Source organism: Myxocyprinus asiaticus, chromosome 44, assembly GCF_019703515.2.
Source record: "Myxocyprinus asiaticus isolate MX2 ecotype Aquarium Trade chromosome 44, UBuf_Myxa_2, whole genome shotgun sequence".
In the NCBI taxonomy this organism is placed as follows: Eukaryota; Metazoa; Chordata; class Actinopteri; order Cypriniformes; family Catostomidae; genus Myxocyprinus; species Myxocyprinus asiaticus.
The window spans coordinates 18,974,916-19,001,104 of NC_059387.1; the positions used below are offsets into that span (position 1 = coordinate 18,974,916).

Genomic DNA, 26,189 nt, shown 5'->3' on the forward strand with positions numbered 1-26,189 from the left:
TTTTTTCTAAAGAGTTAGTTCACCCATATATGAAAATTCTGTCACTGTTTACTTACCCTCATGTCAAAAGGGAAGTAAGGCAGAATGACAGCCACAGTCTATTCTCTTTCAATGTATTGAAAAAGATGCAATGAAAATAAATGGTGACTGAGGGAAACATTCTGCCTCACATCTCCTTTTGCATTTCATAGAAGTAAGAAAATCATACAGGTCAACACGAGGGTGAGTAAAATATGACAGAATGGGTGATCTATCCCTTTAATCAGTTACAACCACATGCATATTAAAATATAAACAGAAACAAACAGGAATCAATGTAAAGCGTTGAGAACGTACAGTCCAATGGCTCTGAGTTGGAAAGGTGCTTTTTGAATTGCTCATTCAAGTCTTTGCTGACACCAATGTCTTGGAACATGCGCTGTAGTTTGGAGGTATATTCAAACCCACACGCTTGCTGATGGTGGACAGAACATAACAAAACAGCATTAGAAACAAACAAGGAACAACATTGATTCAATAAGCAAACCTCACTAAAAAGTGCACAGACCTTCAGTTTGGAGATCATACTGGCCTCTGCGTCATCGCTGGCACTGTTCTGATGCACCAGTCTTTTGGCCAGCATCTTGGCATAGAACTTCTGGAACACATCTTTGTCTTCAATATACTTGAAAACCACCATCTGAAAAAAGAATGTTTGAGTATTGGTCACACACATTAACAAGACAAAGATTTGCTTTCAATTATTTGTACATTGGCAATGTTTGGAATGGCTTACTGCCATATTGTATGATAATCTCTCACAGTATGCAGTATATATACACACTGTGATGCATAGTATGTACATTTTCTTTTTGCACAGACTATACATCCCACAATTCAATGTGCTTACCATGACCTTCCATTTCTAGTGTGACAAATAAAACAATATGAACTGTGATATTGAAGACCTTATGAAGTCAATGTTTGTGGCTTTTAGTCCATTTAGTTTTGAAGCCATCTAAACACTAGTGAGTTCCTAAAAGTTGACAAATTAAGCCTGAGAAGAAATACACATTTTAAATGTACAGTCTTACTCTTCCAGAAAAAAGAAAAAAAAAAATATATATATATTCATGACATATCTTGCACTATACAAATTTGTCCAATCAAATGCCCTCCAAAGTGAGAATAACTCTATGAGTGTTAAGAGATCCCATACATACACACTGGCGGCCAAAAGTTTGGAATAATGTACAGATTTTGCTCTTATGGAAAGAAATTGGTACTTTTATTTACCAAAGCGGCATTCAGCTGATCACAATGTATAGTCAGGACATTACTAACATGAAAAATTACTATTACAATTTGAATTTTCTTTTTTTTTTAAAAACTACTTCAAAGTGTTCTCATAAAAAAAATCCTCCACATGCAGCAATGACAGCTTTGCAGATCCTTGGCATTCCAGCTGTCAGTTTGCCCAGATACTCAGGTGACATTTCACCCCACGCTTCCTGTAGCACTTGCCATAGATGTGGCGGTCTTGTCGGGCACTTCTCATGCACCTTACAGTCTAGCTGATCCCACAAAAGCTCAATGGGGTTAAGAACCATAACACTCTTTTCCAATTATCTGTTGTCCAATGTCTGTGTTTCTTTGCCCACTCTAACCTTTTCTTTTTGTTTTTCTGTTTCAAAACTTTTCTTTGCAATTCTTCCCATAAGGCCTGCACCCCTGAGTCTTCTCTTTACTGTTGTACATGAAACTGGTGTTGAGCGGGTAGAATTCAATGAAGCTGTCATCTGAGGACATGTGAGGCATCTATTTCTCAAACTAGAGACTCTGATGTACTCATCCTCTTGTTTAGTTGTACATCTGGGCCTTCCACATCTCTTTCTGTCCTTGTTAGAGCCAGTTGTCCTTTGTCTTTGAAGACTGTAGGGTACACCTTTGTATGAAATCTTTTTGGCAATTTCAAGCATTGTATAGCCTTCATTCCTCAAAACAATGATTGACGAGTTTCTAGAGAAAGACATTTCTTTTTTGCCATTTTTGACCTAATATTGACCTTAAGACATGCCAGTCTATTGCTGTGGCAACTCGAAAACAAACACAAAGACAATGTTAAGCTTCATTTAAAGAACCAAATAGCTTTCAACTGTGCTTGATACAAAGGGAAGTGATTTTCTAGTACCATTATTATGATTTATTAGCAATTTAGCACGATTACTCAAGGATAAGGTGTTGGAATGATGGCTGCTGGAAATGGGGTCTGTCTAGATTTGATCAAAAATGACTTTTCAAATACTGTGTTTCACATCAGTAATGTCCTGACTATACTTTGTGATGAGTTGAATGCCACTTTGGTGAATTAAAGTACCAATTTCCTTTCGAAACGGCAAAATCTGTACATTATTCCAAACTTTTCGCCGCCAGTGTATTACAGTAATGTTAAAAATATTAGAGCTTTAAATTTATTAAAATAATTATTTTTTATGAATTAATCTTATGATTTCATTGGTTTCTTTTTAAGAAAATAAAATATGTACAGTGCATCTGGAAAGTATTCACAGCGCTTCACTTTTTCCACATTTTGTTATATTACAGCCTTATTCCAAAATTGATTAAATTCATTCTTTTCTTCAAAATTCTACAAACAATACCCCATAATGACAACGTGAAAGAAGTTTGTTTGAAATCTTTGCAAATGTATAAAAAAAAAATATATTAATAATAAATAAATAAAAATCACCTGTACATAAGTATTCACAGCCTTTGCTCAATACTTTGTTGAAGCACCTTTGGCACCAATTACAGCCTCAAGTCTTTTTGAGTATGATGCTACAAGCTTGGCACACCTATTTATGGGCAGTTTCTCCCATTCTTCTTTGCAGGACCTCTCTCCAGAGATGTTCAATCGGGTTCAAGTCTGGGCTCTGGCTGGGCCACTCAAGGACATTCACAGAGTTGTCCCGTAGCCACTCCTTTGTTATCTTGGCTGTGTGCTTAGGGTCGTTGTCCTGTTGGAAGATGAACCTTCGCCACAGTCTGAAGTCCAGAGTGCTCTGGAGCAGTTTTTCCATTAAGGATGTCTCTGTACATTGCTGCATTCATTTTTCCCTCGATCCTGACAGGTCTCCCAGTTCCTGCCGCTGAAAAACTGGAAGGTTCTCCTCTCTCCACAGAGAAATGCTGGAGCTCTGTCAGAGTGACCATCGGGTTCTTGGTCACCTCCCTGACTAAGGCCCTTCTCCCCCGATCGCTCAGTTTGGCCAGGCAGCCAGTTCCAAACTTCTTCCATTTACGGATGATGGAGGCCACTGTGCTCATTGGGACCTTCAATGCTGCAGAAATTTTTCTGTACCCTTCCCCAGATCTGTGCCTCGATACAATCCTGTCTTGGAGGTCTACAGACAATTCCTTGGACTTCATGGCTTGGTTTGTGCTCTGACATGCACTGTTAACTGTGGGACCTTATATAGACAGGTGTGTGCCTTTCCAAATCATGTCCAATCAACTGAATTTACCACAGGTGGACTCCAATCAAGTTGTAGAAACATCAAGGATGATCAGTGGAAACAGGATGCACCTGAGCTCAATTTTGAGTGTTATGGCAACGGCTGTGAATACTTATGTACATGTGATTTTTTCATTTTTTATTTTTAATAAATTTGCAAAGATTTCAAACAAACTTCTTTCACGTTGTCATTATGGGGTATTACTTGTAGAATTTTGAGGAAAATAATGAATTTAATCCATTTTGGAATAAGGCTGTAACATAACAAAATGTGGAAAAAGTGAAGCGCTGTGAATACTTTCCGGATGCACTGTATGCAAATAGCAAAGTTTTATACATTATATACAATCCATTCATGTGAGACTTACTACTTGGTTGAGAGTATCTTCCAACTCAGCCTCCTCAGGATTCTTTGAACTAAATAAAAGACACCCAATTAAAAGATCAGTGGGATGTACACAGTATTCATGTACAAGTACTGAATCCTAGCAACAACAAACCTGTGGTCCTGGACAGTTTTAATCTATTAATTCCACAATGACAGGCAATATAGCTCTTAACTGTGTTTTAGATTCAAGTATAAAATATACTAAAATACACTAATGTCAACAAAATAATGGCAGCAAAACAGAACAACACTGAATTTAACTGTGAATATATGAATTGCTTGCCACAAATAACCGAACTTCCAGAAAGCAAAATACATTAACGGAAAGGATCAGAAATTTCCATCACATTTTACCAGATCTATACACACAAGGACATGACTACACAAGTATCAGCTTTATACGTTCACATTTAATCTGATATGCTCTGGTCTATGTTCAATGCTTGCAGTGTGGATGGGACTTCAGATGAGAGAATTCACCTCTTCTTCAGTAAAGAGTCACAGTATCTGGCCAGAAGCTCAGGGGATTTGCTGGAGGACTGCGCCATCCTTGTAACCGCATTATTGTTAATGAATCTTCCACAGGCCTGAAGAGAAGCACAGATCATAGAGCGCAAGTTACACCACAGCTATAAATAAGCAAGCACTATAGCTCAAAACTGAACTTTAATATAGACCACAAACCTTATCAAGTGCCGCCACGAACCCAGCATCGTTATTGAACGCAGACATGACGAGAGCGTTGTATTTCTTGTGCACATCCAAGATTGTTTGTACATACACTTTGGGGTCCTGGAAAATAAGTAGTGCTTGTTCAAACAGTGTCATTAAGATTATTACTGGAAATGAAATAAAAAAAAAGTTACCAGGGAAAGAAAAACAAACACACACACACACACACACACATATCAACAGTTTACAATTTATCCTACAGAAGATCACTCATTGGAACAATGCAAACATTTTAAAATAAGTAAAAAAATTAGCATATCTATATGGTTATGGGTCCATGGTTTGCCACAGCATAAAGTAAGAACTTTTGAAAGAGGCTGGCTTTCATGATCAAAAGCAGGCACAGCTCCATTCCATTCCATCATTTACAAAATAGAAAGGGTCTGTCAATCTCAAGTGGTCCAATAACTGTAAAGTTGGTTGCTTGACCATTTTTATTTTCCTTATTTATTTTGAGCAATTACCTCAAAACAGGTAATTGTATTTGTACTTCAAAACCACCAGTATTTAAATTTACTTGGTTTTACTTGGCCATCTTTGCGTCATGGCAAATTTTGGTTATACAGCTGTTTACGGAAACCTCAATTTCTCAGCTCAGGATGGTTCTACAACCCCAATTCCGAAAAAGTTGGGACAATATGAAAAATGCTAATAAAAACAAAAAGAAGTGATTTGTAAATTATATTCACCCTTTGCTATATTGAAAGCAATTGAACATTTTTGTTAAGTTTAAAATGTGGAATATTCATCCATTATGTAGGTCTTTAGCTGCACAATTGTACGGGGTCTTCGTTGCCGTATTGTGCGCTCCATAATGCACCACACATTCTCAATTGGAGATTTTCAGGACTGCAGGGAGGCCAATCTAGCACCCACATTCTCTGCTTATTCTGCCAGTATATGGTTTGAAGTTGTCCAGTTGAAAATGCCGGGACACCCTGGAAAAGATGGTTCTGGATGGCAGTATATGCTGCTCCAAAATTTGTACATATTTGTCTGCATTAATGGTGCCCTCACAGATGCGTGAGTTACCCATGCCATGGGCACTGACACACCCCTGGCCCATATAGACACTGGCTTTTGGACCTGACCCTGATAACAGCTTGGATGGTCCTTTTCCTCTTTAGCCCAGAGAACACGATGGCTGTGTTTTTCAAAAACTATTTGAAATGTGGACTCATCGGACCAAAAAACACGGTTCCACTGTTCTACTTTCCATCTAAGATGAGGAGGAGCCAGAAGTCGGCAACACTTCTGGACAGTGTTGATGTAGGGCTTCTGCTTTGCATAGTAAAGTCTTAACTTGCATCTGTGGATGCATCGGCAAATGGTGTTGATTAACAAAAGGTTTACTAAAGTAATCCAAAGCCCGTGTTCATGATATCCATAACAGATGAATGATGTTTTTTAAGACAGTGATGTCTGAGGGATCAGAGATCACGTTCATTCAGAAGTGGTTTTCATCTTGCCCTTTACGCACTTTACGAGATTTGAACAGATTCCTTGAATCTTTTAACTATATTGTTCACTGTAGAGGATGAAATGCCCAAAATCATTCCTATTTGTCTTTGGGGAACATTGTTCCCAAAGTGCTGGATTATTTGCTGAAGCATCTGTTGGCAAATTGACAAGTCTCAAATTATCCTTGCTCTTGATGGACTAGGCTGTTTTTGGAGGCTCTTTATATACTATGACACGACTGTCTCACATGTTTAACATCTCCCGTTTCACATTGCCTTATTTTAACTTATCAAATTGTTATTAGTCTTAAATTGTTGAAATTCCACATTTTAAACAAACTTGTGTCTTCAGTGCCTAAATGCTTAAGTATTTTTAGAAGAAATGTTGATGTTTCACAGTGGTAAACACTCAACCGTCCTATTTTTTTGGAGTGTGTTGCAATCATCTGATTTGAAATTACTGTACATAAAAAATAAAAAAATGAAATTCACAAGGTAAAACATCATATAATGTTTAGTTGTAGTGCTTTCAATATAGCAAAGGTGTAAATATAATTTACAAATCACTCCTTTTTGTTTTTATTGGCATTTTTCATACTGTACCAACTTTTTCGGAATTGGGGTTGTAGCTCCTTGGAACATAAACTGATCTCTAGAGCACATTACAAGGTACATGAACATATATAAACATTTTGCACATTCTTGTTTCTTAGACTTTGAAAATTTGCTGATAATTTACTCACCCTCAGGCCATCCAAGATGTATCAGAGTTTCTTTCTTCATCAAAACTAAAGGATTTCATTTCAGGCCTCCTCCTTTAAACAATGCAAGTGAATGTACTCCATTTTTTGATGGTTCAAAATGCATATTTAGAGTGCATCAAAATAATTTACACGACTCCAGTCGACAAATAAAGTTTTTCTGAACCCAAACGATTGATTATTTTTAGAAACAAAACAATACTTATATACTTTTTAACTACAAATGTTCGCTTCTGTACATCTCGTGACTCATGAGAGGGATGATGTAAGCTCGTTGGTAAGGTCATGCGTCACGTGGAGGAGGAGGTAGGAAGCGCTTCATTGTTTACAAGAGAAACTTGCACAGACCACAGACCAAGTGCCATTCACAAACCAAAACAGTCCAAAACAATATTAAATCCAAATAATAATAATAAATAATAACAATAATAATAAAAAAAAACATTACTGCAGTAAATAACCATCCTTTATTTTGAAGCAATGCCGTTGCATTATCTACTTGTGCTTTTTCTTTAGCAGAAATATATAGGTTATATTACTGTCAGGAATTCAAGCCACACAAGTTGTAGTTAGTGAAACCAAGTGTGAGAGCATTTACTGAGATTCACAGGATTTACACAGTGAGATCAATGGTACAGGTGATATCACAGAAGAGAAGCTTCACAAACTGAAGAAGAGGTAATAGGCGAAACAACAGGGTAAGCACGAAGATAAAGAGCAAATACAGACAGGTAAATAAACACTGCGAGTCCTTTGTGTGAGACTTGACAGTGAAGTGGCGCGAAGGTGAGTTATTTATGCAGGCAGTGATGAGCGAGTGAATTGAGTGCAGGTGCGGTGAATTAGAAATCGGGTGATGAGGAGCAGAGCGCTGAGGGAGGTGCAGAGCCCGAGGGAGGCATGACAATGACAACGTTTTCACAAATACCTGAGTTCGCTGGAAAAACAGCACGGGCACAGCTGATGAATTCAGATATCGACCCTTTGTTTCTTTCGATGGTCTGAAATCCTCAGGGGTAAAATGTTCACTGCACACCTTCCAATATTTGAGAGAATGTAGGGGTATACTGATATCCAGGTTCAGCATGATAAGCCAGAGCTTCAATTGCTCATGATCATGTATAGGCAATCGATGAAAAGTTTATATTTTTCCCGGCGTGCATTTTCTTTGGGGTTTCTGAAGGTTGAAGCATCCAGGATACACATGCCAAACGACCATTTTGAACAATACACTGACACAAATACAAATCTACAGCAAAGACGATTAAACTGTTGTACAGCGCAGCTCCTCTTGATGCGTGACCTTACCAATGAGCTTACGTCATCCCTCTCATGAGCGCGCATCACAGAGATGTACGGAAGCGAACATTTGTAGTTAAAAATTATATAGGTATTGTTTTGTTTCTAAAAATAATCAATTGTTTGGGTTCAGAAGAACTTTATTTGTCAACTGGAGTCATGTGGATTATTTTGACACACCCTAAATATGCATTTTGAACTGTCAAAAAATGGAGGACATTCACTTGCATTGTTTAAAGGAGGCGGCATGAAATGAAATCCTAAAAGTCTTAAATTCTGTTTTGATGAAGAAAGGAACTCAGATACATCTTGGATGGCCTGAGGGTGAGTAAATGATCAGCAAATTTTCATTTTTGGGTGAACTACTCCTTTAAGTCCTAATATAATGCTCAAGATTGCTCAAAGTTCCAATTTTAGGGGCAATTTATAATGGGAAGGGTTTGAGTCTGTCTTAATTGTTTTAAGGGGGTACCTAAGTAAGTAGTGTTTTGTTTTTATTTTTTTTATGGGGGCGAGTGTGCAATTTTTCATAATTCCCCTCACTTTCAGGTTGAATATCTCTGGTGTGGGACCAGATAGGAACCTGAAATTTTCACAGAACAAAGTCATCTATAATAGCATTCTGCTGTAAAAATATTGACTTTGAGCTTCCACTGTTTACAGAGCCAGGGCTAGTAGAAATCTGGGGAAAAGCCTAATTTATTCATGCATTTTGAGAAATGAACAGATGCAATATAAGCATAACAAAAATGAACAGTATTTTACGTTTACATGTACATGTTTTATTAAAAGCTGTGAGATTTCTTCACTCAGCCACTCTGAAATGTTGTGGGAGCGTCCGGTGACAGTAGTCAATTCGGTAGGTGTCAGTTTTCTGAGAACATTGTTCATGGGAACCCACACTTTGTCCTCAGTAGACATCTTGAATGATGTTCTTGGTCCAGGTGGGTGGAAGAATTGTACAAAAACACCACAGTATTCAACGCTGATGTCAGTGGTGTGTCATTAACGCATTGAGTTTCTCAGCCAATGAAACAGAAAATTCATCTCTAGGGAGAATGACAGTGATCATATCTGCTGTGTCAGTGATAACCCACTGCTTAAAGGTGATGTTATCAGGAAGTGTGTCATCTTTGTCCGACTCTTCAAGCATCTGCAGTAAGGCCTCTAGACACTTGTCACACTTGAGCATGCAGTCATAACTGTTTATGTCACAGACTTGAAGTTCCAGCAGGTCCTTGTAGTCCACTTTTAGCTTTGCTGACTCAACCATCAGCTTTACGTTCTGATGTTGTGTGCAGACACAGTGCGAGTTCCAGATGCTCCTGCCAGCATACACCATTTTGGCCTAAGTTCATAAAACTTTGATCTTCCTATCTTTAACTCTGGGTGCTGATTTTTAAACTCCACATACAGTTCATTAAGGTTACTTAAAACTAAATGTTTTTGTTTATGAACTTTTTGAAGAACCTGTGATAGATCATGCTTCACTGTTGCCAATATCAAAAGTAGTAAAATTTTAGACCTCATTGACAAGCATAAGCTATTGTATGTCAATCATAAACATAATTACTGTAAAATACTGTTCATTTTTATTATTATGCTTTTATTACATCTGTTCATTTCTCAAAAAGCATGAATAAAGTAGGCTTTTCCCTTAGATTTCTACTAGCCCTAGCTCTGTAACCAGTGGAATCTCAAACTAAATTTTTACAGCAGACTACTACTATAGAGGACTTATTTCTGTAAAAATGTCAGGTTCCTATCTGGTCCCCCACCAGAGATAAAAGAACCTGAAAGTGAGGGGAATTTTAAAAAATTTCACTTTCTCACCCCCATAAAAAAAAAAAAGAGAGAAAAAAAAGAGAAGTCTCAAACCTGAAATGTTCTGCATGCACACTATACTTACCTAGGTACCCCATAAAAAAAACTTAAGACAGACTCAAACACTTCCCAATATAAATTGACCCTAAAAGAGGAACTTTGAGCAATCTTGAGCATTACATTTGGAATTAAGATCTAAGTCTCAGGAACAAGAATGTGAAAAATGTTTATAAATGTACATGTATCCTTGTAATGTGTTCCAGAGATCAGATTTTGTTCCAAGGAACTAGGACCATCCTGAGCAGAGATATTGAGGTTTCCATAAAGAACTGTATAACCAAAATCTGTCGTGTGCCATGACACAAAGATGGCCATCGTGGTTAAAGTAAAATAAAATAAAAATGGTCAAGCAACCTGTATTGGACCACTTGAGATAGACTGACACAAAAGTAAAATGTAAAACTCTCTTCAGCGGGGCTTGAACATTTGTGAAAGAGAACAATGTCAGCTCCCTCTTCTCAACATGTTGAATTCACTGAAAGCTAAAATATTAGACAAATCTAGAATGTAAAACTGTATAATTCAGACTGTAAAACAACTATTGATTAAAATGTACAACACTGTAAATACCTATTAATTAAATACTAGGCTATTGCTGAAAAAATAAAAACAAATGTTAATATAAATATCTATCAATATAGTTAGGACTCCCAACACAAATAAACACTTGACTATGATTTTGCCTGAATATCTTAGATGTCTTATTTTCTAATTAAGCTGCTGTAGGAAATTGCCTTGTGAGCAAATAAATGAAGCACAAACATCTGTTTCTGAGTAAGGTGAACACAAGGCACCACCTGCCTCAGCATGATTAACAAAATGCAACCACAACAATCCCAGGACAGAATTAATGTCCCTCTAGAAACCATTTGTCTACAGTTTGCTCTTCTCAAGTAAAGGTTACACACAAGCATAAATTGATAATCTAGAGGTGAACCTCTGATTCCTCTGGAGTTTGTGATCAAGCAAATATATTCTGTATTGTTTTTATATACAGTGCTGTAAAAAAGTATTTTCTTCTATTTTTGTGTATTTTTCATACTAAATTGTTTTAGATTTTCAAACGAGATATAACATAAAATAAAGGCAACCTGAGTAAACACAAAATACAGTTTTCAAATATATATTTTTTTTTATTGAAGCAAAAAAAAAAGAAAGAAAAAAATAGTTATCCAACACCTATTTCACCCATGTGAAATCTAACTGCCCCCTTAAACTTAATAGATGGAGATCAGTTTTTCACAATGCTGTGGTGGAATTACGGCCCACTCTTCTTTGCAGAACTGCTTTAGTAAAGCCACATTGGAGGGTTTGAGCATGAACTGCCGTTTAAGGTCCTGACACAGAATCTCAATCGGGTTCAAACCAGGACTTTGACTAGGCCACTCCAAAACTTTAATTTGGCTTCTTTTGAGCCATTCAGAGGTGGACGTAGTGGATTTCTTGGTAGAGAGCAGAATTCATGTTTCTCTCAATTATTGCAAGTCACACTGACCCTGAAGCAGCAAAGCATCCCTACACCATCACACTACCACCACCAAGCTTGACTGTAGGCATGATGTTCTTTTTGTGGAATTCGGTATTTGATTTGCTCCAGATGTAATGGGAACCCTGCCTTCCAAACAGTTCCACTTTTGACTCATCAGTCCACAGAAAATTCTCCCAAAAGGTTTGAGGATCATCAAGGTGTGTTTTGGCAAAATTCAGGTGAGCCTTATTGTTCTTCTGGGTTAGCAATGGTTTTTGCCTCGCCACTCTTCCGTAGATGGCATTTTTGCCCAGTGTCTTTCTGATAGGGGAGTCATGAACAGTGACCTTTATTGATGCAAGAGAGGCCTGCAGTTCCTTGGATGCTGTCCTTGGCTTTTTTGTGACTTCCTGGATGAGTCGTCGCTGTGCTCTTGGAGAAATTTTGGAAGGTCGTCACTTCTGGGAAGATTCACTACTGTGCCAAGTTTTCTCCATTTGGAGATAGTGACTCTCACTGTGTTTCTTTGGAGTCCCAGAGCGTTTGAAACAGCTTTGTAACCCTTCCCAAACTGATGCATTTAAATCACCTTTTCCTCATCATTTCTGGAATTTCTTTCGACCTTGGCATAGTCTGCTACTGGGTGAGACCTTTTACCCAACTTCATGCTGCTGAAAAAGTTCTATTTAGGTGCTGATTTGATTGAACAGGGCTGGCAGTAATCAGGCCTGTGTGTGTCTAGTCCAGCTGAACCCCATTATGAATGCAGTTTCATAGATTTGGGGATTTAGTAACTAAGGGGGCAAATACTTTTTCCACACAGGCCCAGTTGGTATTGGATAACTTTTTTCCTTCAATAAATAACATTATCATTTAAAAACTGTATTTTGTGTTTACTTAGACTGCCTTTGCTTTATGTTAGATTTTGCAGGTGGAGTGAGGTCACAAGTTTAGGAAATTCAGGTTCAGCCATGGTAAAATTATCTTCTGTCTAACCTGATTCCTCCAACGGGTTCGGCACAATTTCAGACACTGTCAAATCAATAAAATTCTGAATTCTTATTCATAGATTCAGCTAAATTCCTGAGGTATTGTGTACACACTGTCACAATGGCTTCATGCTTTAAGATCAGGACTTACGTTGAGTGCTGAATCTCCACATTTCTCAATGGCAGCCAGCCCTTGATTATGAATGTGCGATTCCAAGAGTTTCTTGAGCTCTCCTAATCCGTCTGTGATACGGGAAACCAGGTTGTACATCCGGCCCAGATCTGCAGTGATGAAAGGAAATAAAATTCACTAACATAGTGAAAAAGAAAAAGACATCTTGGTTTATTTGTTGCCTCTGAATTAACATGACATTGCTGCACCTTCATTCTTATCAGCGTCTAGAAGGTTCTGGAACTCCGTGTGGAAGATCTCCAGGTGTTTCTCAATGAGGACCTGCTCACACTTGCGAGCCAGCTCGTCTTGTGTGCTCTCATGAAGATAAACTTGCACTCGCCGCTGTTCCTCCAGTAACCGCGCCTCTGCCTGCACACACAAACCCCATTAAGAATGCTCAAATACCTTCAAATACCAAACAAGAATTGTGTTCCTTTTAACTTGTACTATGCTAAATATAATTTAGGATTATCATTAATATTATAAAAAAATATGATGTGTGAAAAACAAACTCAAACAAACGTATATTCTGCTATGCATGTCATTCACAAAAATGTTTAAAACTTGGCAATTTGCATACACATTACATTTCCTTAAAAAGCAACTGAAGAAATGATAAGATTTTAATCTACAGTATTTAAAGGCCATATATTTATAAGTTGTTATATCTGTATTATAGGTTTAAAAAAAAAAAAAAAGAAAAAAAAATATATATATAGAAATACCCCCTGGAACCTGCTTAAGTTGCCCCTGGGGTATGCATACTCCTGTATGTAAGTGATCCACAGCCAGTAGTTTAGAGCCATTACTATCAGTTTTATAATGTCAGATTCATTATCTAAATTTAAACTGAAAAAAATATATAATTTAGATGCTGTGTTGTTAAATCTAAATTCAGTCACATGTGATAATCCAGTTTACCTTTTTCATGTATTCAGTAACAGGGTTTTGCTGGAGGAACTCTGTGCTTTCCCTTGTATAAAAGCGCTCAGTGTCTGCCAGAAACTGTGTCTCAAAGTACTCCTTGTACACTGATAATGTCGGCCCCTTCACAAACGCATCATCCTCATTCAAGCCCAACTCAACTGGAAAAGATGAACCAAAGCACAACATGATGCTTCCAAGTTTCAGAGAGCACTGTGTTTATTCCACCAAGCTGACTTGCTTAAGATTCAAGAAAATCTGTAAGGAATCACATCTGGCTCATATGGCACTGAAAACATTCAGCGAGAGGACAGCAACAGGAAAGAAGGCTGTCATGCAGCCATACTCACCATAGGACTGAACCACTCCACTGATGAGTCTGGTGTTAATAGTCTCTCCGTTTCTCTCCTTCTCAATGAGTTTTAACACAGCATTTGTCACCTATACAAAGAAAACAATCGAAATATAAAAGGAAGTCTAAACTCTGGGTTAAAACTTCAGGGAATATTTAAGAAACTGAAATGCATACATTTTCAATTACATTATTATAAATTGCCAATAAATTATGGAAAAAATAAGATGACCGACCTGCTTGTTTAGTGGTCTAAATAAACACTCTCTCCACGTGACCAAAGCAAGCTGTGAAGGAAGCACCTTAATAGATTACGGTTCCCAACATATTCCAAAAAAATTTATTTTTATATAACAGCAATGAAAAAACAATGTTCAACAAATAATTTATTTACCAATAATATACTACAATAACATTCTTCCAAAAAGTCATAATTCATTATAGTTTAATGGTTCGTAGCAATATGCATTAACATATAATTCAACAGATGTGCTGTCACAGGTGTGCATGTATCACCTATTTTACAACAGCTATGAATGTGGCTCTCATTGAATCTGATTATTTTGAAAATTAGCATCAAGTATATCTTAACTAAACAATTTAGAAAAGTCATCCATCCTTATGAACATAAAATGGCAAAATGCAGAAGAGGAACCCATGACTCAGGCAGGGATGAATGCGGTTTCTCTTACCGAGTAGATTTCATAAATTCCTTTTCGTCCCTCATCACACTCTCGGCGCACCCAATGTCTGTTGAGGTAAGCACAGATACCATTTAACACTTTACTTGAGAAGCGATAGTCCTCCCACTGCTGCGTGTAGAACTTCAGGACACTCTCATCCATCAGGTCCTCTCCATCCTGCCAGACACAGACAGATGGAGGAGAGAAAGAGACGTAGTGAGGGAGATGTCTGGAGAGGTGACAAAACCTCAAGACTGCTGATCATTCTAGTATGGCAAAAACTACTCAAAATCAAGCCACCTCACAAACAACAACTGTGTACAACTCAAATTTGTGATATTTAATACAAGTCAATGAATTAACACAAGACATTCAATACAAGCCATACAACAATTATTTTTATGTTATAAATATAAACTGCCGGCATAAATCTATTGTACATGCTTAAAGTGAAATCAGCCATCAAAACTTTATAAATACAGCCAGCGGGAACCATGCATATAGTACGGTGTGGTCATCATATTGTGCATTCTTAGAGCACACTCATTGAAGGCCATTACCTTGAGAAGGTTCGTCAGGTAGTTCCTCAGAAATTCTTTCAGTCTTTTGTAGAGTTCTAGTCCAACAAACTGAGCACCCCCAGCTGTGGCAGTTTTCTTGGAGGGTTTGGAGGGGGGGATGCCAGCACCCCTGGCCTGGTTAGACTGGTGCACACTGGTACAGTAGTTATAAACATGTCTGAACAGTAGGTTAAAGTTGTAACATATGGAAAGACATGAGGAAACCATGAAAGACATTTCACAGAGCTTGGTTACCCACAATTTCTACATTGATGAGACACCATGCATCTTTTGAAGTGTTCAATAATGACGACGATTACAATTTCAGATGCCAATCTGCTTTGTCTTTGATTCTGTATCTAAATACAGATCTGAACAAATACACTGTGGATTAACAGAGTCAGATAGGCATGTGGGAGGATTCACTTCTATTAGTGTTTCTTGAACACATCAGAATTAGAGGTAGACCGATATATCGGTTTTATCGATTAACTGGTGCTGATAGTTGCTTTTTGGAACTATGGGTTACCTGCAAAAATCTGTGCCGATAGTTTTTTGTGTTGGTTGGTTGTCATCATTGACAATATTCATCCAAATTCTTATCCTCACTTCAATGCATAATTTGTTATTTTGATAAGATAAATCAAATGTTAAAAATTTAAGCAAGGGCATGCAAAGAAATATGTGACGACGGAAACGTGTCCTGTCAGCATATACATTGTGTCTCCAACTACATATCTTGTGAATAATCATACTAAATCTCATCTGGTGAATCTACACTGATCAGCCACAACTTTAAAACCACCTGCCTAATATTGTGTAGGTTCCCCTATGCCGCCAAATAACGCCAAGCCACATCTCAGAATAGCATTCTGAGATGATATTCTTCTTACCACAAATGTACAGAGCAGTTATCTGAGTTACTGTAGACTTTGTCAGTTCAAACCAGTCTGGCCATTCTCTGTTGACCTCTCTCATCAACAAGGCATTTCTGTCCGCAGAACTGCCGCACACTGGATGTTTTTTGGCACCATTCAGAGTAAATTCTAGAGACTGTTGTGCGTGAAAATCCCAGGAGATCAGCAGTTACAGAAATACTCAAACCAGCCCGTCTGACACCAACAATCATCCATGCGATTATCTAATCAGCCAATCGTGTGGCAGTAGTGCAGTGCATAAAATCATGCATATATGGGGCAGGAGCTTCAGTTAATGTTCACATCAACCATCAGAATGGGGGAAAAAATTTGATCTCAGTGATTTGGACCGTGGCATGATTGTTGGTGTCAGACGGGCTGATCTCCAGGGATTTACATGCACAACAGTCTCTAGAATTTACTCCGAATGTTGCCAAAAACAAAAAAACATCCAGTGAGCAGCAGTTCTGTGGACGGAAATACCTTGTTAATGAGAGAGGTCAACAGAGAATGGCATGACTGGTTTGAACTGACAAAGTCTACGGTAACTCAGATAACCGTTCTGCACAATTGTGGTGAGGAGAATATAATCTCAGAATTGTATTCCGAGATGCGGGTTGGCGCTGTTTTGGCGGCACGAGAGGGACCTACACAATATTAGGCAAGTGGTTTTAATGTTGTGGCTGATCGGTGTATAGGCTTTAGTAAGCTTAAGTTGGTAAATACTCAAATGTAAAACGTTTATCAAAGCCAAGTCTCTGTCATTTCAAAATAAGAGTCCTGAAATAAGCATGTTTATAGTATTTCTTGTTTATAGTTAAAAGTCCCACTTTATGCACCAGAACATATTTTTTTTTCTGGTTATTATTGGGATTTTTGTTGACAATTAACTGAATCTGGAATTGTATTCATTTTGGCTTTGTTTCCTTAGTCTTTCCTTACTATAACAGACACAAACACTAAGTTTTTTTTTTTTTTTTTACATTCTATACATTGATTTTAAAAACAATCGGTCCATTAATTGGTTATCAACCTTTTCCTCCACCTCAGTTATCGGTAAAATCCACAATCGGTCGACCTGATGTCAGAATCTAATCCAAAAAGCATGAGTGTTAATGTGGAACTTTGAAAAGAATAACAGTTTGCTTTGGGTGAATGCAAATCAGACACAGAAGAGCTCCCTTGGAAAAATCTATTTTTCACCAGTGAAAAACATGTCAGTCAAAACATGTTTCTCAGTGCACAGGCCTATCAGAAAACTTCTGCTTTGACAGATTTAACAACACTGACATGTAAGAAGCCAAGATACATAAATCTGAGAGCACAATATTGTGAATTTGCTGTGTGGTTAGAATTAAGTGATCTTCAAGGCTAAAAGTCTACTAGATGGGTGTGAATTCTGCATTACGTTTCAGTGCAGTATATCTTTTTGTGGATTTCTTTCAGAGCGCCAGTTATCACACCTAGTACAAAGCATAACACTACCATGAGCTCCACTGTGTTGCAATGACAGCACTCTAAGACTATAAACTACATGCTGAGACTTTCAGTTTTCTCAACAGCACTAAAAGAACCTGCAGTAACATCAAGTTTTATGGTTGTATACAGGGCCATGCACAGAAAAATAAAACCCATTACTGGGGATGTAAAGCAGAATGACAGCTGTGGGTGGCAGATGAAACTCAGTGCAATTAAGGTACTCTGTCTGTTGTGGCACTAGTGGGTGAAATGCAAAACTGCGATTTTATGGACAAAGGCCCTTGTAAGTTTTCATTTCCTTGACAAAACGCTTTGATGAGCTTTAGAGTGGAATTCTCATCCACTAGGATATTCCAGGGGCAACTGAAATTACACAAAAATACACTTTGATTTTGTGATTCCATTTAGAGCACACTTTTCTTGACAACCACGATTTCATAATATCTAAACTGAATTTAATGGTAATTTTAACAAAAGTAATTAGAGCCAGCTAATATATTCTACAAACAAAAAGCTATTTAAAATAGCTACAAAGCTAATTTGGAAGAGTGTATGCAACACTTAATGATCTCATGTTCACTAATATCAAGTTTAATCAGAACAAAGCATAAAGATGACAAATCAAATCCCTTAGCTTACTGACCTGTCATCTGGTAGTGTAAACTCAGATAAATCTCTTACCCAATGATTGAGAAAAGTTCATGTACTTTGGCATTGCAGATCACACACTGATTCAGAGCAATTTGTACAAAAACACATCAACACTGTACAACAAGCAGTCTAGGAAGCACTACAAGAAATACGTCTCCAGTGGCGACCAAATATTTCAAAGGGTTTGTCTTAAGCTTAGGTATTTTTCTTGATACCAAAAATTCAGACAAATGGTAACACGCCTAACAAGACTTTCACTGTGCTGCCCACAGCTGCCTCCCCCATTAATCTCCATTCATCCTGCCGTGCCTGGTAAGATACGTGTAGAGTTCCATGTAACGTGACTTGGCCATGCTCTGGCGCGTATAGACCTGCTGTATTCCTGCTCTCAGGTCATCCCAGATCTGGTCCAGCCCAATCTGTTTGAGCCCATGGGTGTTTTGGCCCCTGTTGGATGACATTGTCTCTGTGCTAGTCTGCTTGTGTCAGATAAATCCTCTCTTCTCCCTGTTCGGCTCCAGAACACTGCTGCTTCACATGTAGTCCACCATGCTGGCCGGCATTCAGAGAGGATCAGTTAAGGGATGAGTACCGCTCCACTGCACAGATGGTGCTGCAGGCTGATCTAGGGTTACTGCAGTGTCCAACCACTTGTGAAAGAGCAAACAGAAGTTTTAAATAAAATAACCATACATAAACCAATTGTTTTTTTTTTTTTTTAAAGAATAGCATTAAACAGCCAGGAACTGCAAATAATGAAATAGGGAATATTGTTTTAATTGCAATTGGTAAAATAACAGCAGGCTATGTTAGGACTGAGTGATGTGCCATGACATACAGTGTTAAAAACAGAATTTATAGGTGGGAAATAACAGGTGAAAACTAGTGATTAGCCTGTAGGAACAACCATAGCAAGAGCTAGGAACAGATTAATCCAGGTCTAATTAATAGGACCTTTCAAGTATTATCGAGTCACAATTAAGAGAAGAGGAGGAATTAAGGAAACCAGTGACAAGTATTCGGTCAGGGTTATATTTAGTGCAGCAAGTTGTGGTGCAGAGGATATGATTTTGACGGTCATTGTTTACATGTTGTGACGTTGGAGAGTCCACATGTCAGATGCAAGAGTGACCGAGGTCTGGGGCATGTGACCAGCGGGATTGGGTTCAGATGGACTATTAATAGCATTCCCACATTGGTCTTTTTAGGGCTTCTTGTTTATAGATAGCTGGCTCTAACCACAATAAAAGGGAATAACCAGCTCTGGTGAATAAGCGTTTGTGAACAGTACAGATCCTGCATGAGACCACACTACCACTAAGTTTACTAAAACAACTCTGAGTGGTGGAAATTCCAATTGAATGTTTAACGGAGTAAACAGGCACACCATATAGCACATTATAAAGTCAAAATCACAAGAAGGCTATCTGCTAGCCCTATATCAAAGGTTGAGATATATCACTAAATTTCTCTGTATAATTCCTGCAAATCAAGACACGCAGGAAAGATCAAAGTCTCATAGCTGGTAACAGCCCAACTTTGCTAAATCACTAAGAGCTCAAAGCACGAGACATTTTACAGCAGTGGAAATAAACAAGATGGTGTGGCGTCACATCGTCAGGATCAGTCCAGCTTATAGTGACACATATAAAAGATGCCGTCTACCGAAAAGGACACCGACTTGCAATGCTCACGCATTTAACCCTCTATACACAAACAAACACAGCAGTGATCTATGCCACTATACCCTTCTGTAGTAAAAGAGTAAGCATCAGCTTAATAGCAATAATGGTCATCCATTACCCGTAATCTCTTAGTAGTTTTAAGATATTCAATAGTACATTAAACGTAAGTGCCTTGTTTGATCATCGTGGGAAAACAGATTGTGAATGTCAAACTGCTTAAGCCTGATCACATTTAATCTTATTAGCTCAGCTAAAGCATGGCCAGACTCTCTGGCCCACTAGCCCACTTTCATTAGTTTGATATTATTAAATGAACCATGTGGATGTGTAGTCACAATTCCATAACAATTAGAGTCAGAATGCAGCTGTTTGCATCACTACTGGGTAACATAAGAAGAGGGAGAACACAATAACAGCATGCAGGTGCTAACTCCAAGAGCAATCTAAAGCAAATATGATTTTGTCTTGTCACAATGTCACTACAAACAGCAGCATAATTTCTCAGAGTTTTAAATGGCACTTATATCATGTTTGGTTTGGTAAAGCTTTGGATTCTAGCTCCAATGTCTTGCTGAGTCTGTCACCTCATTTTGCTGACTGTTTGCATTATGTTTCCAATATGGCCTAGACGAAGAAAGAGGTCTCTTAAAGTAAAAGTGAATCACATTTCTCTACTTTTGCATTAAATGGGACATAACTATGGCTTGGATCAAACAAGTACAAAGACTAATTCATAACAAATACTATCTGAATCATGTTGCCTCAAAAGGATGCCAATCAATCACTGAAAGGCACAATTAACATTAGTTTTAGCTGTCTGATGAATAAACTTAAAACTGATTTGACAATAAATGCTTGTGTAAAAAAAAAAAAAAAAAAAAAAAAAAAAACACCTTTTGTGGAGCAATATAGGCAAATGATGTAGTGAACAGGCATCAGTTTTAACAGGACAATGACAAGATAAATTGAGCAAAAAGGAAAAAAAAAAATAATAATAATAATATATGCCAATTATAGCGTGATTCATTTACCATCCTCTAGGACAAACTTTTGTGAAGTTATGATTTCAGAAGGAAACTTACCACATGTGTATTACGAAGAAAATTAGCATGTGAGGAAACTTCTCAAAACCAAATCTGAGTCACTTTTGTCTGTGGCTCCAAAACTAACAGACTGCCTACATAGACAGTATGTGTAGGCATAATATATGTCTAGGTAAGCTGCGAACTAGGTTTTGAGACACAGCTGAATGTTGATGTATGTGAAGGATTGTCTGTAAATGCAAGATGAGCCCACTTCATCTCCAGCCTCGGCATTTATCTACAGCATTGCTTCTCCTTTAGGTCACTATAAGACACTATACCATGAATAGCATGATAACACCTTTAAAAACCGGATCATATACAGTGCGTGTTACTTTCAAGGGTAATTCTGTGAGCATATATATCTAAACTGGATCAATCCATTAGCAATGCTAGCTAGCAACTGGCTAGCTTCAGGTGCCTTGATAAACTGACGCTTAAGATCAGTATTAAGACACACTATTGCAAAATAAACGACTGACATTAAACTAAAGAATTGGGCAAATGACATTATTTACTCAATGGTCTATGTGGCGGAAGCTTATGAGGTGTTTGTGTAAAATGGCCACCTTTTCATCAAGTCGTTTGTACTAGCACAAAAACGTTCGTCTTCCTTTCGCTAAATGGAGAAATATTTCCATCTAGGTGCATGCCCTGAGAAATCAGACGTTTATAAATGTGTTTATTCTTACCTGTGTCGGTTTTTAACGTCGAGCTGTAAGTGGTTGTAGACCTGTGCTGTCTCGTTGCTGACTGTACTGGAGAGGAAACTGGGAATTCCGTATTAGAGCGACTGAAGCGTCATAAGCCACAACTCAAGAGATCCAGTGACCTCTAGTGTTCACAGAAGCACACTGTATCAACCAAGACTAGTCTTGGCTCAAAGACCGGCGCACACTATAATAATTATGTAAATAATTACTATTTCTTCTTATCGAGTTTATTACCTCTTATCCGTTTTTAAATAATTGTTTATTTTCTACATTGTTCCAATGTTTCATTTACATACCAACACAACCTCTCTACAGTAATATCTACAAATTACATGAGTTTCCTTCAGAACATAGAAAGGGCTAAGTGCTTTTTTTTTACAACCGCATGATACATTGTGTAATTCTTAGATAAATATATTTCTCAGAAACACTGGGCTTCTTGTATGCTGTTGCAACTATTTACCACAAAGTGGCAATATTGAATTCTAAATGTAATTTTTGAACAATCTCAGCATTGCACTGTTTTGCTTGCAGTAAACAGTCTGTATTTTACATCATACCCCATAAAATCAATCTCAGAAAGCGATCTCCAGCAATCAGAGAGCAGGAACCTAGTGGAGGATTATGTCTTGTGCATGAAGAAAAACCTGCAGTTGAACACCAGCAAGCCAGAAAAGATGGTGATGAATCCTATGCACTCATGGAATAAGCAGCAGAATTAGCTAATGTATACCTTTACATGCATTATATTTTCAATTATGTAATGTCTCAGACACTTCAACTTGCAAATGGCTCAAATTCAAAAACAATAAAAAGCACATTCATGCAATTTATGCATTTACACTTTTTTCCAGAGAAGCTAATATTTCAGGTTCTGAAATAAACTACAAACAAACATGTGATACACAGGTTTTGTTTTGCCGCCAGGTAAAACAGTATTGTTTTGTTCATGCTTGATGCAACAAAATGCATTTAAGAAAAAAAAAAAAAAAAAAAGGCCACCAGAGGTAAATAAAAGCATGAAATACAGAAGGCAAATATATAAATATTAAAAAAAAAGCCATTCAAGAGTTAGAGGCAGGGTTGGGAGGGTTACTTTTGAAATGTAGTCCACTACAGATTACAGAATACATGCTGTAAAATGTCATTTGTAACGTATTTAGATTACTCAAGGTCAGTAACGCATTCTAAATACTTTGGATTAATTCTTCAGCACTGGTAGATTTTTTCACTTGTTTTGACTATAAAAACTCTGCCAGTACAGCAAGACAAAATACACGTTAAAAATACATTCTCTGAAAAACCTAAATAACACTGCATAAGATGTTTCTAAAACAAGATAAATCAAATTGATCTTGTTTTAAGGATTTTTAGATATTTTTACAGGAAAAGAATACAAAAATTATTATCAAGAATACGATTTTTGCCCTAATATCAAAGGTCTTACTAGAAAAAAGAAATTATGATCCAACGTGAATTTTCTTGATAATAAAATAGGATCGTGCCTGGTAACATGTGCATGTAAAATGGCTAGAAATAGCATTTTAGCTTAGTGTAAAGCTGACAATTTACACAAGGTTTATTTCTGTTTCTTCTGCTCCAAACTTACTTCAAACTTACTCCTCTGTCTGCTCGTATGAATGTAACACATCATAAGCAAGTGTTTCACCGCTGTTCAAATGCACTTTGAATCGCATCATTTATATGGATAAATGCTTTCCATCTGAAAGGACTAAATATTAAATGAAACAAATGACAATAAAATGCAAATAATCTCTTCAGTAATCAAAATACTTTTTGAATGTAACTGTATTCTAATTACCAATGATTTAAATTGTAACTGTAGTGGAATACAGTTACTTATATTTTGTATTTTAAATACGTATTCCCGTTACATGTATTCTGTTACTCCCCAACCCTGGTTAGAGTAATCACATGTTTGAGTCTTGGCAAGACATTTTCAGTTTCAAATGTATGGTTTGTATTTTTTTATTTTTTTTTACACCTGCTTAAAGGAATAGTTCACCCTAAAATGAAAATTTGCTGTTAATTTACTCACCCTCAGGCCATCCAAGATGTATCCGAGTTTCTTTCTTCATCAAAACAGAATTTAAGACTTCTAGGATTTCATTTCAGGCCTCCTCCTTTAAACAATGCAAGTGAATGTCCTCCATTTTTTGATGGTTCAAAATGCATATTTAGGATGCATCAAAATAATCCACACGACTCCAGTCGACAAATAAAGTTCTTCTGAACCCAAATGATTGATTATTTTTAAGAAACAAACCAATACTTATATACTTTTTAACTAAAAATGTTTGATTCCGTACATCTCTGTATATGAAGTATATAAGTATTGTATTGTTTCTAAAAATAATCAATCGTTTGGGTTCAGAAGAACTTTATTTGTCGACTGGAGTCGTGTGGATTATTTTGATGCACCCTAAATATGCATTTTGAACTGTCACAAAATGGAGTACATTCACTTGCACTGTTTAGAGGAGGAGGCCTGAAATGAAATCCTAGAAGTCTTAAATTCTGTTTTGATGAAGAGAGAAACTCGGATACATCTTGGATGGCCTGAGGGTAAATTATCATTTTTCAAATCAGCAAATTTTAATTTTTGAGTGAACTATTCCTTTAATAGGACCAATGGCATTCACAAAAACTCCACTTTTGACTCTTCTGTCTTTATAACATCATCCTGATGGGAATCATCCTGTGGCTTATTCTCAAACAAGAGACGAGCATTTATTTTCTTTTTCTGTCGTGGTTTTCGCCTAGGTTCTTTCCCACAACGCCTAATTTTGTTCAGTCTCTTCCTGATTGTGGATTCATGAACATTGACCTCAACTGAGGCAAGAAAAGCCTTAAGTTCTTTAGATGTTATTTCAGGTTTCTTTTTTACTTCCTGGATGATTTTACGTTCCAATCGTGGGGAAATTTTAGATGGTCGACCACTCCTGGGAAGTGTCATCACTGTTCCAAGCGTTTTCCATTTGGAGATTATAGATCCAACTGTGGATTTGTGAAGTCCCATTATCTTCGAAATGGCTTTGTAACCTCTACCAGACTGATGGTAAAAAATAACTCTTTCTTTGATATCTTCTGGAATTTCATATGACCGTGGCATTATGCGTTTGCTGAATTGTTGTGCTGCTGACTGTAACTGTTAGGATCAAAGTCAGGATTATTCTAAGCAGTGCTTGCTGTCTCCACAGATGGCATTGTAGGTTAATCTAGGGTTTCTGAATTCCCCAGCCACTTTAGCAGGGTATCTGCGAGAGAGCAAACAACAGAAGGTTTAAACCTGCAATTGCCTACATGTCCCCATTTTAAACGGTATACCATAAAATGGTCAAGCACTCTAAGGAAAAAGGGACCACAGTTTTCATTATGTGTACAAAAACAAGGCTATGCATGGACTGAATTAGAGGTGGGCGATATACTGGTTAAAACAATATAGAAATGTGTCTGTCTATCTATAAAAGGTACAAACCGGTCTGTTGCTTGTTCATGGGCGCTATGAGAGAAGTTTGTTCACAGTTGGCTCACGTGTTCATGCAAGAACTTACGTTGTTTAGCGAGCCATATTATACAGATACATTAACATTATAAAGATTATTATATAGATTGATTTTTATTTTGCCACTACCTCATCTTAATGCAAGTCATTTCTTCACCAACCAGTTCACTGAGGTTACATTATTATTATTAACTCAGAAGACTGTACAGAGTGAAAATGATAGTATGGTGGACTTTTCAAACTGAACATGTTCAGTGTTATTGATAACTTTAGAACTGTTATATGGCCAGATGAGTGCGCTATGTGCCCATGCTCGTCTCTTCTTTGCGCTACGAAATGAATTTCAAGATACCAAAACATAATACATAAATTCAACACCCTTGTTCAAATTGGTTTATTCTTGTTGGCAGTTTTTTTAAATGATTATTTAAATTAGTATGAACATATATATTAAAGAAGGCAAACAGAATAAAGATTAGTTTTATCAGCACTTGTATCTTGCTGATATAGTGCACTCAATGCCATTCATTATATAGGGAATATATAGATTGCGATTTCGGATGCAGCACAGGTTTAGAACGACATCAGGGCAAGTACATTAAGACCGAATTTTCATTTAGGGGTGAACCATTTCTTTAATGCTGTCAAGCAGTGAATATCTTTGTGTAGGCTACATTGCTGCAGGCATACACTGTGACTGTGTAACATTTCATTTTTGTTTACAATGTGATCAGTTGTCACCTGCCACTAATGGTTAACTTAAATCTCAAATGATGTACTGTATGTGATATAAAATACAAAGAGAGCCCATTATTTTCCCCAAAATTGAGTGTCCCTTACTTTCCTCTGCTGAAATATATATATATATATATATATATATATATATATATATATATATATATATTTGTCTGTGTTCTGCAGAAGAAAGTCATAGGAGTTTTAGGTGGCATAAGGGTGAGTAACTGATG

The 26,189-nt window shown here is 37.3% G+C and overlaps 1 protein-coding gene across 2 annotated transcripts in view; it reads right to left on the minus strand.

The window, feature by feature from the left end:
• The window catches only part of LOC127434184 (cullin-1-like), a 37,336-nt gene that overhangs the window by 3,821 nt on the left and 7,326 nt on the right, over positions 1 to 26,189 (minus strand). Inside the window, exons 1-14 of one of the 2 annotated variants that reach the window (XM_051686739.1) lie at positions 21,675 to 21,797; positions 18,537 to 18,865; positions 15,169 to 15,346; positions 14,618 to 14,785; positions 14,162 to 14,212; positions 13,924 to 14,014; positions 13,571 to 13,734; positions 12,856 to 13,018; positions 12,626 to 12,756; positions 4,566 to 4,673; positions 4,362 to 4,468; positions 3,862 to 3,910; positions 548 to 679; positions 337 to 454 (exon numbers count right to left, since the gene is read on the minus strand). In XM_051686739.1, coding sequence (XP_051542699.1) covers positions 337 to 454; positions 548 to 679; positions 3,862 to 3,910; positions 4,362 to 4,468; positions 4,566 to 4,673; positions 12,626 to 12,756; positions 12,856 to 13,018; positions 13,571 to 13,734; positions 13,924 to 14,014; positions 14,162 to 14,212; positions 14,618 to 14,785; positions 15,169 to 15,346; positions 18,537 to 18,676 — 1,600 coding nt within the window. In that variant the 5' untranslated portion in view covers positions 18,677 to 18,865; positions 21,675 to 21,797. Of the gene's footprint in view, positions 1 to 336; positions 455 to 547; positions 680 to 3,861; positions 3,911 to 4,361; positions 4,469 to 4,565; positions 4,674 to 12,625; positions 12,757 to 12,855; positions 13,019 to 13,570; positions 13,735 to 13,923; positions 14,015 to 14,161; positions 14,213 to 14,617; positions 14,786 to 15,168; positions 15,347 to 18,536; positions 18,866 to 21,674; positions 21,798 to 26,189 lie in introns of those variants that run through there. The other variant, XM_051686740.1, reaches the window with a different exon arrangement.